The sequence below is a fragment of the Urocitellus parryii genome, chromosome X (assembly GCF_045843805.1).
Source record: "Urocitellus parryii isolate mUroPar1 chromosome X, mUroPar1.hap1, whole genome shotgun sequence".
NCBI classification, from domain to species: Eukaryota; Metazoa; Chordata; class Mammalia; order Rodentia; family Sciuridae; genus Urocitellus; species Urocitellus parryii.
In genome coordinates, this window is record NC_135547.1 from 110,145,928 (window position 1) to 110,157,773 (window position 11,846).

Below are 11,846 nucleotides of genomic sequence, written 5' to 3' on the forward strand. Positions count from 1 at the left end.
GATGACTGTTCAGTTGCAGCAGGCAAAAGTAGATGATCTAGTGACCTGGAGAAGAATGGACTAGGTGTTTTGTTCTTCTTCACTAGAGAGACACACACTTCGGCTTTGTAGATGGGTCTTTTGCATGTTTTGTGTGGTGTGTGTGTGTGTGTGTATGCTCGCGCATACATGCGCGCATGTTATTCAAGGAACCCATACAGCCTTGAATCTCTGATCTGCTTGTCTCCTGCCTGAGACATAACTAGGATGTGTCATAGTTTGCTACCCACCACATCTGATTTCTGAGGAGAGAAAACAAGGCCTGACAGGTCCCAGCTTTGAGGCAGGGGATGTCTCTTTGTTCCCATTCAGTGTTTTCTGGGATTCTTCTACGCTGTTGCTTTGATGTTGACTCCTTATTTCAGTGCCATCATCTCTCTTCTATCCTGGAAAAAAAACTGAAGGAGATTCTTATCTGACCATATCTACCTGGTGATACCCAGGATGACAGAAGAGCTCCGAGGAACACTGTTTATACTGGGGTCAGAATTAGGGTTCTCATTCTTCATTCAGGGTCCTCATCTTCGCTTCTGACATGGCGTGGGCCTCCACCTTCTTCTGATGTGAAACCTATCTTCCCAGAGAAAGTACCACATCCCTGAGAATTCCAAAGCAGGAATTGAAAGAGCCCTCACCCTCAAATAGCTCTCTGATAGTCCCTTGGTGCTTAAAGTGTGGGCAGGACTCTGCCCAACCTAAGCCTGGAGTGGATAGTTCCCTCAGGATTCAAGATACTTTCCTTTAATATTCCTGTTCAGGGCCTGTGACTCCTGCTCTGAATTAAGATTGATACTCTGTTTCAGTGACCTTATCTCCCTGAGTTTCCACCAGGAGAAATCAGTATGTTTCATCAGGTGATCCTCCTTTAGGGCCCGTCAGGAATCTTTGGAGTCCACTCTGTTATGGGGAAGAAATAGCCTCAAGCTTCACTCAAAGTCCTTACATTACTTCTAAGCAAAGTGGGGAAATAGTTCCTCTGAAAACCAAATGCCAGTGTTACATTCAGACACTCCCATCTGGGGCCTACTTGGGCTGATATCAGGGGTGAGACTCTGTACCAACCCTGCCCTTCTGGGTTGGGTGGTTCTCTCAGATCTCAATCACTGGTCCTTACCTTTAGTTACATTAGGATCTGGAAACACCTCCATCTGTTAGCCTGAGGCCGTAATCCTTGGTCAATATTTACCCTTTCAGTCAGAGGGAGCATTCAGCCAGTGCTAAATCAGGTGTTCTCTTCCTGATGTCTATCCCCTAACACCAGGGCAGGACTCTGTGGGGCCCCCTCTGACTAGGGTAGTTGGTGCCCTCACACCTCACAAAGGGTCTTTACCTTACCTCCTGGCAGGTTCTGGGACTCCTCCCTTTTATGACTTACTATTGTCCCTCACACCAAGTATTTCACTTTCCTGAGAGATCCAGAGCTGGAATTCAGGGTATATTACATTTGGCTACTACAGTGGGTCTATCATGGGCCTCTAGACCCATAGAACTTGGGTCTATGGGATCCTTCTTATCTGGTGTATGTTATTCCCTCAGATCATACTTAGGGTCTTCACCTTCATTGCTGGAAGGTCTGAACCCCCACCTTCTGCTCATCTGGTGCCCTGGTTCAATGTTGTCACCTCTCTGAATCCTAGGATGTCAAATAGTGCTGCTATATCAGGAAATTCCTATCCAAGGCTTCCAAGGGCTTACATAGGGGTGGAATTCTATTGGCCCTTCAATCTTCTGGTGTAGGGATTGCCCTCAAACCTTACTCAGGCTCTTTACCTTCATTCTACACAGGTCCTGGAACTGTTCCCTGGAATCTGTCTCCTCTGATGACCACAGCAGCCCAGTTCAGAACAGAAATGCCTTTACTTCTCTGTGAAATCAGAAACAGATATAGAGAAACCAATGTATGCCACCCCCTTTATATAGGGTCTCTCAGGGCTCAGAGCAAGGGTGTAGCTCTTAGGAGTGCTGAGGTAGCCTGTGTTTTGTGGGGATTATTTATTCTGAAAGAGTTCACACAGGGGTCTTTCTTCTACTCCTGTGAGGGCTGGGACTCCTCTCTCTCTCCTGATCTGAGTCATCCAGTCAGAAATCAATGTTTTTCTCCCCAGTCACCTCACCTTATACTCTATGATCCTCAGTCTCCATATGAAGTGAAAAGGTACCTCAGCCTATCATCTGGGCATGGACTTAGAAGTACTAACCAGGCACCAGGTTCTGGGCTAAACGGTCTTTTTTGGAGTGAGCAATTCTCTCAGAACTTCCTTAGGGTTTTCACTTTTACTTCTCTTAGGGTCTGGAACTCTCCCTTGGTCAGCCTAAGGATGGTAACTGGTTCAATGCCCTCATCTCACAGTAAAAGTTGACATAATTTTTTACTGCATAGAATGCATGCAATAATTTTGGCAATCCTTTTAGTACAAAATCCTTTTTTTCTTTAAATTTTCAATTCAATCAAGTCAAGGTTATGACAGTAATAAATGTAGAGATTTTGATTCCACATATACCTGTCACCCCTTCAATTTATAAAGGAACTATACTATCTTTAGTGTTTATGCAACCACCTGGAAATGTTTGTATTGAAGACAAGCCCCCTCCTTTAGCATCTGATAACAACAAAGGCCACCAGACATAGTCACAAAAATAGCATTGTTCTGCAGAGAAATCAGGGACTATGGGAAGCAATATAAGCTGGGGATAACATCAGGATCATTTTTCAAGATATATCTACACTCAACCCTTTACTATAGAGTCAGTGAAGTAATTAGCTTCAGGGACTACCGCCTCTTTACACCCACATACTCCCTTGTATTATTCATGGCCCCTACTTGCCCTGTTATAACTGTCTTTAATCACCAATCGCACCCAGTTTTACAGCATCAACCTCTGTGGTGGAAGGGACACATATACAGCGGAAGAAATACCCATTCTTGTCAGGGATCACAAGAATTCCTAGGCCTGGAATGCTGGCAAGAATGCATTGAACCACCTGACACCTGGTTTATTGTCCTCACTTCATAGTAAAAGGTGATAGAAATTTTTACTACAGGTCACACAATAACTTTGGGAATGGCTAGTACAGAATCTGTTTTTTAAAAAAATTTCCAATTCAATCAAGTCAGGGTTATAACAGTAATAAAGACACTGAAGAGATGTAATAAAGGCACTGAAGAGATGCTGCTCTTCCAGAATCCATTAAGATCACTGAGTGATGCAGAGGAGCTTGACATACTCTACCTGACAAGTGAGTGGGTAAAGGAGATTCTGAGGGTGGGTGTCTGTAATGCCTCTGATCATTTTGTCCAATTGATCCATTCACTCAGATCATCATGCTAATAATGATTCAGAGACTCTCAAGCTTAGTCATCAAAGTTATCCAAGATTCTCCATTTTCTCTCCTTCCTTCTTTACCCTATTGTAACAGTGGTCCACTTCAACTTTGGAATATAGCCCTCAGCTGCTTATTTTAAAAGGGACATTATTTTTTTTCTTTTCCTCTTCTTCCTCTCCCCCTCCCTAACCTGGGACAAGGAACAATATTACCTTTTCCCCATCCTTGGCCTATAAGTTATCTGTTCTTGAGTGCACACACCCAGCACAGGAAGGAGATATCATCAGAAGATCTAGGAAGTGACTTTCTCCCAAATTAACAAGTGAATTTCCATACACCATCAGGGCACACCGGGGGACCCCGGTTGGGACACCCCTGGAATGCAGCCTTTGAGGAGCTCCTTTAAAAGCCCTATTCTCCCTTATGGGCAGAACCACAGCCTGTGGGACTGGAGTCCCCATGCTCCTCCTTTGCTAGCAAAGCAATAAACCTTCATCTTCCTTTTTCTCAAAACCATGTCCTTTTTATCCAATTGGCCATGAATTGGCATCAGGGACAAGGACCGAACTTTCAGTAACACTATGCTATAAGTCAGAAGTGGATATTTGACTTCCAGCTTCTGTAGGCTCTCTGGACTAGGATTAGCTTATGATATGTCTCATGCATTCTGAAAATTGTTTTACTCTCCTGAAACCCCTCATTAACTGTGGGTTTCCTGTGTGGGTCCATTCCTGGCATTTGAACATTCGACCAAATTGTTTCTTCTCAAAGTAAAGAGATATATTTTATTGGCATATCAGTATACTAAATTATGTACCCACTGTTGTTCAAGACAACATTATTGAAATTTTACTTTATGTATGTAAGGAATTAAGTACAACTCCTGCAAGACTTTCTTAGAAAACAAGGAGATGCAAATTAAAATAAGAGTGAGACAATCAATTTTCAATCAAATTTAACCAAAATTTTAAAAATTTGATAAAATGCCTGTGAGATATTAATTTATTCACATTCATTAATATGTGAGAATATAAATTGGTACAGTTTCATTGGAATGAAATAATGTGAGCAATATTCATAAAAATTTACAGTTCTCACACTCTTTCCACTTTGTGTTTTTACACATCTTTCTTATAATGAAACATGCATGTTTGCTCAAAAATTGATGTTCTATAAAATGTTGTTATCAATTGTAATCATAGCAACAAATGGGAAGCAATTTGTGTGTCCATCAGGAAGAGATTGGTTCAGTTAATTGTGGCACATACATACTTTGTAATTCTAGGGAATAGTTAAAGGAGTGAAGTGGATCTATAAGTATTGACACAGAAAGATATTGCATTCATTTTAGTCAGTGGCAAGGGTATGAGGCAGAATGATATTATGACAGTTATAAATTTATGTTAAAACTTGTATATAGACAAAAAAGCCTTAAATAAATGTTAAAATACTACATGCAGTATTTTTAATGTGGTTATCTTTGAGGAGAAACCGAATTTTGGAGGAAGCAGAGTTTGTATTTATCTGTATTTTAGAATTTTTTACTACAATAATATGTCCTTTCTTCTTTGTAATTAAAATATTTCAATAAGAGTAACAGCAGAAAAAGTAGCTGTGTGTTATACACACATATAGGATGTATACAACGTAATAGGAGAGCCTGAAATCTGAATAGCTTTGAAAGGAAAGTGACCACAACACTCAGAGCGACCAAGAGAGCTTTATTGCAGCAGTGCGAAAGCGGGGAGAGAGAGAGAGAGAGAGAGAGAGAGAGAGAGAGAGAGAGAGAGAGAGAGAGAGAAGAAGAAGAAGAAGAAGAAGAAGAAGAAGAAGAAGAAGAAGAAGAAGAAGAAGAAGAAGAAGAAGAAGAAAAGAGAAGAGAAGAGAAGAGAAGAGAAGAGAAGAGAAGAGAAGAGAAGAGAGAAGAGAGAGCAAAAGCAAGAGAGGGAGACAGAGAGAGCAAGAGCAAGAGAGCAAGAGAGACAGAGAGCAAGAGAGAGAGAAAGGCCCTGCAGGAGGGAGTTTTTATAGCCCAAATCTAATGGGGTCTCTGGGTCTGCAAGCTGCCTTCTTGGTGTACAATGATTGGATCACACAGTAGTTGCTAAGGGTGTCATCTTCTGCCTTCAGGCAGATGGGGCAGGGGTCAGATGTGGGTTTCTGTTACCAGACCGGTGTTCAGCCTTGAGTGGGGTTGAGTGTTCAGACTTGACGCAAACAGGTGATAAAGCACCAGACAGAGTGGGGTTTGAGTGCGTGGGTTATCCTGCAGCTAACAAGCTTAACATATCAAAAGTTTATTTTGTGGCGGAATGAGATGGACATCATTACCCTAGGTACATGTATGACTGCACATATGGTGTGACCCTATATTGTGTACAACCATAGAAATGTAAAGTTGTGCTGCAATTGTGCATAATGAAATGCACAAAAATGCATTCTGCTGTCATATATACCTAATTAAAATAAATTAATTAATTTAAAAAGTTTATTTCATATGCAAATAAAATTTGATGTGAATTGGCAGGTGTTCTCTGCTGTCAGATGACCTAGGGATCTAGGCTACTTCCAACATATGGCTCCACATCTAAACATGGATTTTACATGGTCATTACTGGATGGAATAGAAAGCATGAAGATGGCAGACAGGCTCTCAAGTGCCTTGATCTAAAGTAAAAAATCACAATTCTGCTCACATTTTTTCAAGGTTAGTGACATGTCCTTTCCTAACCACAAATAAACTGGCAATATAGTCTCCATATAAACCAAGAATAGAAAGCAAGATACAAAGTACATGAGAAATTGTAGTCTCTTCAATTAACTGTTACTTTGTAGGCACCCAATAAAAAGCTACTATTATAATTTGTTATGATGATAGCCTTCTTTGTTCTTGGGAGGTTTTTCTGAAAATATAAAATATCATTGCTATTCAGAAGCACTTTCTTGTGCCTATCTATGACAAGTGTTTTCAAATCCAGGATCACACCATTTTTCAAAATGATTCAATAAATCTCCGCAAGAAGGGTTCACCCTTTTCTATTCAGTAGCATCTTTCTATACTAACCTTTTCACTAACCTCTATAATCTCTAAAGACTGAGAAATTTATTATTTTGTTTGGTCTCTGGTCAAAAATCATAACTTGTGAGTCTCTGTTATCACCACCCCCCACCTGATGAACATACCTAAACACTTGTACAGGTGCCCTTAAGCACAATGAAAAAGCCAGAATTTTCCCTTGGGGTAGATATAGACAAAAGTCAGGAGAATGATGGTGAATTATTTTTTATTTTCTTATCAAAGCTGGAATTTCTGCCAGGGAGACATTTTCTACCTCTGTGGTAGACTGAATAATTATTCCACAAAGATTTCCATACTCTTAACCCTGAAAGGCATGTTATGTTACATGGCCAAAGGCACTTTGCAAATATAATTAAAATTATGGGATGGACCTTAAAAATAGGTTATACTGGATAGTCTGCACAGACCAATCTAATTGCATAAGCCCTTAGAAGCACAGAAATTTCTGACTAAGGCAGAAGAGAGATGCAGCAGAGGGGAATGTTACATTCCAAGCATGAGATAGGTTTAATGTGCCATTTCTCATTCAAAAAGTAGGAAGCCACATTCAAGACTTCAGAGAGGCCTCAAGGAACTATGGCAGCTCCAGCTGATAGTCAGCAAGGAAATTCATTCCTCACTCAAAACTACCAAGAACTAGATTCCTCATAGGACCAGATTCTGAGAACAACCTGAACAAAGCTGGAATAAGATTCTCCCCAGTGTTTCCAAATAAGAAGCCAAGCTTTGAAATTTCTATTTGGACTTAGGTAACTGGGAAAATAAACCAGAAGCAGCAGCAGCACACACTTCTCACCTACAGAAGTGTGAGATAATAAATGTGTGTTGCTTAAGTCCCATAATGTATGGTAGTTTGTTACATCAGCATAAAAAACCAGGGCTGGGGTTGTGGCTCAGCGGTTGAGCACTTGCTTAGCATGTGTGAGGCCCTGGGTTCGATCCTCAGCACCACATAAAAATAAATAAAATAAAGGCATTGTGTCCAACTACAACTAAAAATTAAATATTTAAAAAAATATTATGTTCTCTTGGAAGGACCCTAGGATTTTAAAGAATCTAGCTCCTAGGGCTGGGGTTGTAGCTCAGTGGTAGAGTGCTTGCCTAACATGTGTGAGGCACTGGGTTCAAACCTCAACACCACATAAAAATAAATAAAATTAAATTCTTCAACAACAACAACAACAAACGAATCCAGCTTCTAGACATGTGGTTATACAGTGATTTCTTGGGTCTTTATTTATTAAGCCACCACTAAAGAGGGAGTTTTCAATTTTTTTTTTTGCCATTTAGTTAAGCTCACTCATCAGTGTATTGATTCAGTACCAGTCTCAAATAAATCATCAAATTATGTTCTTCATTCTTTTTAATCTCACCTGCTTCCTAAAAACTTTCTAACTTGAGTTATCTTTCAAGAATCAGTAGATTTTGTGCCAAATTTGACTCAACTTACAAGGCAATTGGAGGAAATAAAAGAGAAACCATTGGTGAAAATACCCAAAACAGATATAAGCAGAACTATACATCACTGCCAAAGTAAAGAATTATGTGGAAGGGGCTATTTTATCAGGGGTATTCTACAGTGAGTGAAATGAAGGACAAGGGCACATTTGTAGGGAGTCAGGGTTCTTTAAGTCAGGGTAAAGGAAGGACATTCAGAGCTTTCTTTCCCACATGGTGATCTCAGATACAACCTCTATTGGAGGAAGCAGGGAAGAGCTGGACAGCAGGTCATGATGCAGATTTGGCCTTGAGGGCCCACTGGTGCTGACTCAAGGGAAGAGCATTATAAATCTGGAATGCTGGGCCTGGTCCCATGTGACAGCTCTTGGGCAAAGTCAATACTCCAAGAGGCTGGGGTCAGGGACAGGTGGCTATCAGGCAAGTGAGGCCCATAAGCAATCCCCAGATAATATGTAATTCTCATTTTCTCCTTTATTTATTACAACTGGGATTGGTATATCAACCCTAGGTTCCTTCTTTTCACTGTCCAGAAACATTATGTAGTAGTGAGAAGGGAAATTAATGAAGACATAACATTTGCCTCATGTAGGAAAGTGCTCACTATGTGGCTTAAACAAATTGAGACCAGGGTTCTGACACATAGGAGCCATGAAGTCAGGTACACTGCAAATTTCTATAAGGCTCAAGCTTTTTGTGAAGTGAGCTTGATAAGCACTGCCTTTTAGGACTCTTGGGATATATGTAATGTCTGAAAGTCTCTGGCACAGTGCCTGGAATTTATTGCCTCTTTAATTATTGACAGCCAGTACGATTAATTTGACACAGACCCTATCAAAATCTGCTCCGTGATTTTTGTAAAACAAGAGATGTCGGAGAATATGCAGCACTCTGGTAACAGCACACAACTAATCGAAAATAATGTATAGCAAGTAAAACTGAGTTATTTTCTATACAACTTTTTTGGGGGGTGCAGGAGTACTGGGGATTAAACCTGGGGTAATTTACCACTGAGCTACATTCTGAGCCCTTTTTCTTGGGACAGGGTCTCACTAAGTTGCGTAGGGCCTTGCTAAAGTTGTTGAAATTACAGGAGTGCACCGCCACACCTGGCATTATATAACTTTTTAGGGACATGTTATTTATTGTGGGTGTGACAGATTCTTCTCCAGCTGGATGCAACTTAATGATTTCAGGATTACTTTCAAGGACTTACTCCTTCCTTCCCTTCCAACTGTCTTTTCATCCAAACCACACTTTTTTCATTTATTTCACACCCATTCAAAATCTATCCCTCATTTAGGAGTTTGCAAATTATACTCAAGACAACCTAAAAAGATGTGCTTTTAATTGACTGGTATCCTTTCCAGGCCAAAGCAAATATTTCCAGCAGGGTGGCTTCCAAGGACATTCCTATCAGGTGACCCTTATTTCTCAGAAACTTCCTAGACCTGATCTGCATAAAACACATAATTTGTGCAATGTGCTCTACTATAATGTAAAAAGGACACTGGGACAGGAGGCAGAGCCCCTTTCATTAGGAAGAAATCTGTTTTATCTGTGACTCCAAAGTAATTGCTAAAAGCAGTTTCTATTTCAGGCATTAGTCTTTTAACTATTGACACTTCATTTTGAGGATCAGGCCCCTGCTTACCACTCCCATAGCCTCATCTGATCCACTCCCCAGCTAGTTACAACTTGATTCATACTGAAGGACTGACAGTTTCTTAAAGCCCCCCACCCACTTGTCTGAGGGCATTTGAACCTGACTACTCTCATCTGGATTCTCCTGACTTCTTTTAACTTGCTATCTTCTTAAAATGACAGCTGTTCCTAGATTCTAAAATTTAGTGGGCAAGGGTGGATCTTGTTTATCCTGATATTCCAAATATTAGCATAGAGGCTTCTATAAGCAGATGCCCAGGTAATGTTTAAGAAATAAATGAGGACAGCTGTGTGCAAAAGAATTTATTATGATATAGTTTCTACTATATTCTTGAAGAAGCTAAACAAATCCAAGCATATATCTCTTAATTTTATAGGACAGGCCAAAAGTGATAACAAAATACAGCAATTTATCATCTTTTACTTTTTTTTCTTTAGTTATTTCAGTCTATTTAGCTGCTGAGTTCTTTCATATTTCCAAGGAAATGCATAATCCACGTTCTGTTATCTTGTTTCAAATCACTAAATAAGATGGAAAGTCTCTCAATTTATTCTGCAAAATATTAAGACTCTTGCAGCTTATAAGCATCAATAAATGCATAAATCATGCCATTCATAAACTTGGATTCTGAAATTATGTAAACCTTCTATTAAACAGAACAATAGTTAAACAAATAACTAAGTTACCATATAGAACAAGGATACACGTTATACACTGTTGTCACCAGCTTCACCCTACCTTTCCACTGAAGAGAACATTAGCTTTCCTCTTCAAAATCATAATGCATTTTTCTTAGCCTTCACTTGGGACAAGAAAAGCTGCTGGATGTGATCTTGGGACGAGAACTGGCTATGGCAGCATTATGGGCCTTAGCTGTAAGTCTGGCTTGGGCTCTTTCTTCCTCATCTTTCAAAGCCTCCTCATACCAGCCTCGGAAGGCATTAGGAATGGTATTATGGATCTTAGCCAAATACTCCAGGACTTTCATCTTGCTGGTTTCAGCATGGGATCTTGGGCCCCACAGGAATTCATAGCGTGGAGGATCACTGTTGGCCACCTGCCGATACTCCAGGTACTTTTCCTTCACTAAATCTCTGGTTATCAGCTTCCTGGGATCCCCAAAGATGAAGTGCCTCTTCCCATCATACACCCCCATCATATTTAGTACTGCCCAGACTTGCTCCTCACTGGCACAGTTACCCTTTGTGAAGATCACACCCAGGATAGTCATCAGCAGGCCAGTCTTGGGTATACCTCTGTTATCATTCACTTTTGCATTGTGGTCTAGTTCCAGCTTGTTGATGAGTACATAGATATTCTTGTTTGGATCCACTTCCTTCATGTCAAGGCCAAAGACCAGCTCCAGGTGCTCAGAGGCTTGCTTCAGAATCTCAGAGTAGCGATTCTTGCACATTTGGATTACATTTCTCAGCATATCTGCCTTTGTAATGGGCTCTTTCATTCGATACTTATACAGCAGGTAATGAACCAATACTGTAACCTTCTGGTCTACAACGTTTTTGTGCCAGTGCTCAATGATATCCTGTGAGACATTTGGCTTTCCCTTAACCTGGTACTTGGTGTCTCCACTAGCTGTTTTATGTGAAACAGCTGTAGCAGCAGTCACCACAGTAGATGGGGCTTGCCCAGGTTCTTTTTGATTGCTGATTGCTCCAGGAGTAGATGAACTCTTGGGGGTATCTTTGAAATGAGAACATGAGGAAGAGTGAGTCTCTTCTTTGGCTGCAGTCGCTTGAACATTACCCATATTCTTGGGTTCTTCTTGAGCCTGGCGGCGTCTCTCCCGGGCACGGAGCTTACTCTTCTGACCCCGAGGCATGATGACTGGCCACAAAAAGTAAGCAGGAGTGTCAGAAAAAGGACAGGTGATTCAATGTCCTGGAGAAAAGAGAGAGAGATTATGTAATCCCCTTCTGCAAGGAGATACCAACCACCTTCCTACTTTTCCTGGAGGGCACTGCTCAAAGAATTCATTAAGTTCCTTCTCCCCATGAGGCTTCCCACAAGGCACTGTGAAAATAACTAGTGTGTTTAGGCTGAAGCCCTCCAGTCCCACCTGTATCCCATTGGGGCTGACACAGTGTCTGACAGTTGCATATCCTGTGGAGCTTCTTTTATTTTTGGGTAGGGAATATTTTCCTCAATTCACATTCAGGACCATTACTTTGGTTTCTGGAAGGACCTGTGATCTCTGTGCTTAACCATACTGACTGACTCCCTCATTACAAAGCTTTCATCTCCCTGTGTGAGAAAATGAG

The 11,846-nt window shown here is 40.8% G+C and overlaps 1 protein-coding gene across 1 annotated transcript; it reads right to left on the reverse strand.

The window, feature by feature from the left end:
- Nucleotides 1-10,366: 10,366 nt before the first annotated feature.
- On the reverse strand, nucleotides 10,367-11,407 carry LOC113176209 (melanoma-associated antigen B10-like). The gene has a single exon (XM_026380637.2). It carries the CDS (start codon nucleotides 11,405-11,407, stop codon nucleotides 10,367-10,369), a length of 1,041 nt encoding a protein of 346 aa, XP_026236422.2.
- Nucleotides 11,408-11,846: the final 439 nt, after the last annotated feature.

What these genes read in the sequence shown, in the direction of transcription:
- LOC113176209 (XM_026380637.2), bottom strand. Translation starts at nt 11,407, where the DNA reads ATGCCTCGGGGTCAGAAGAGTAAGCTCCGTGCCCGGGAGAGACGCCGC.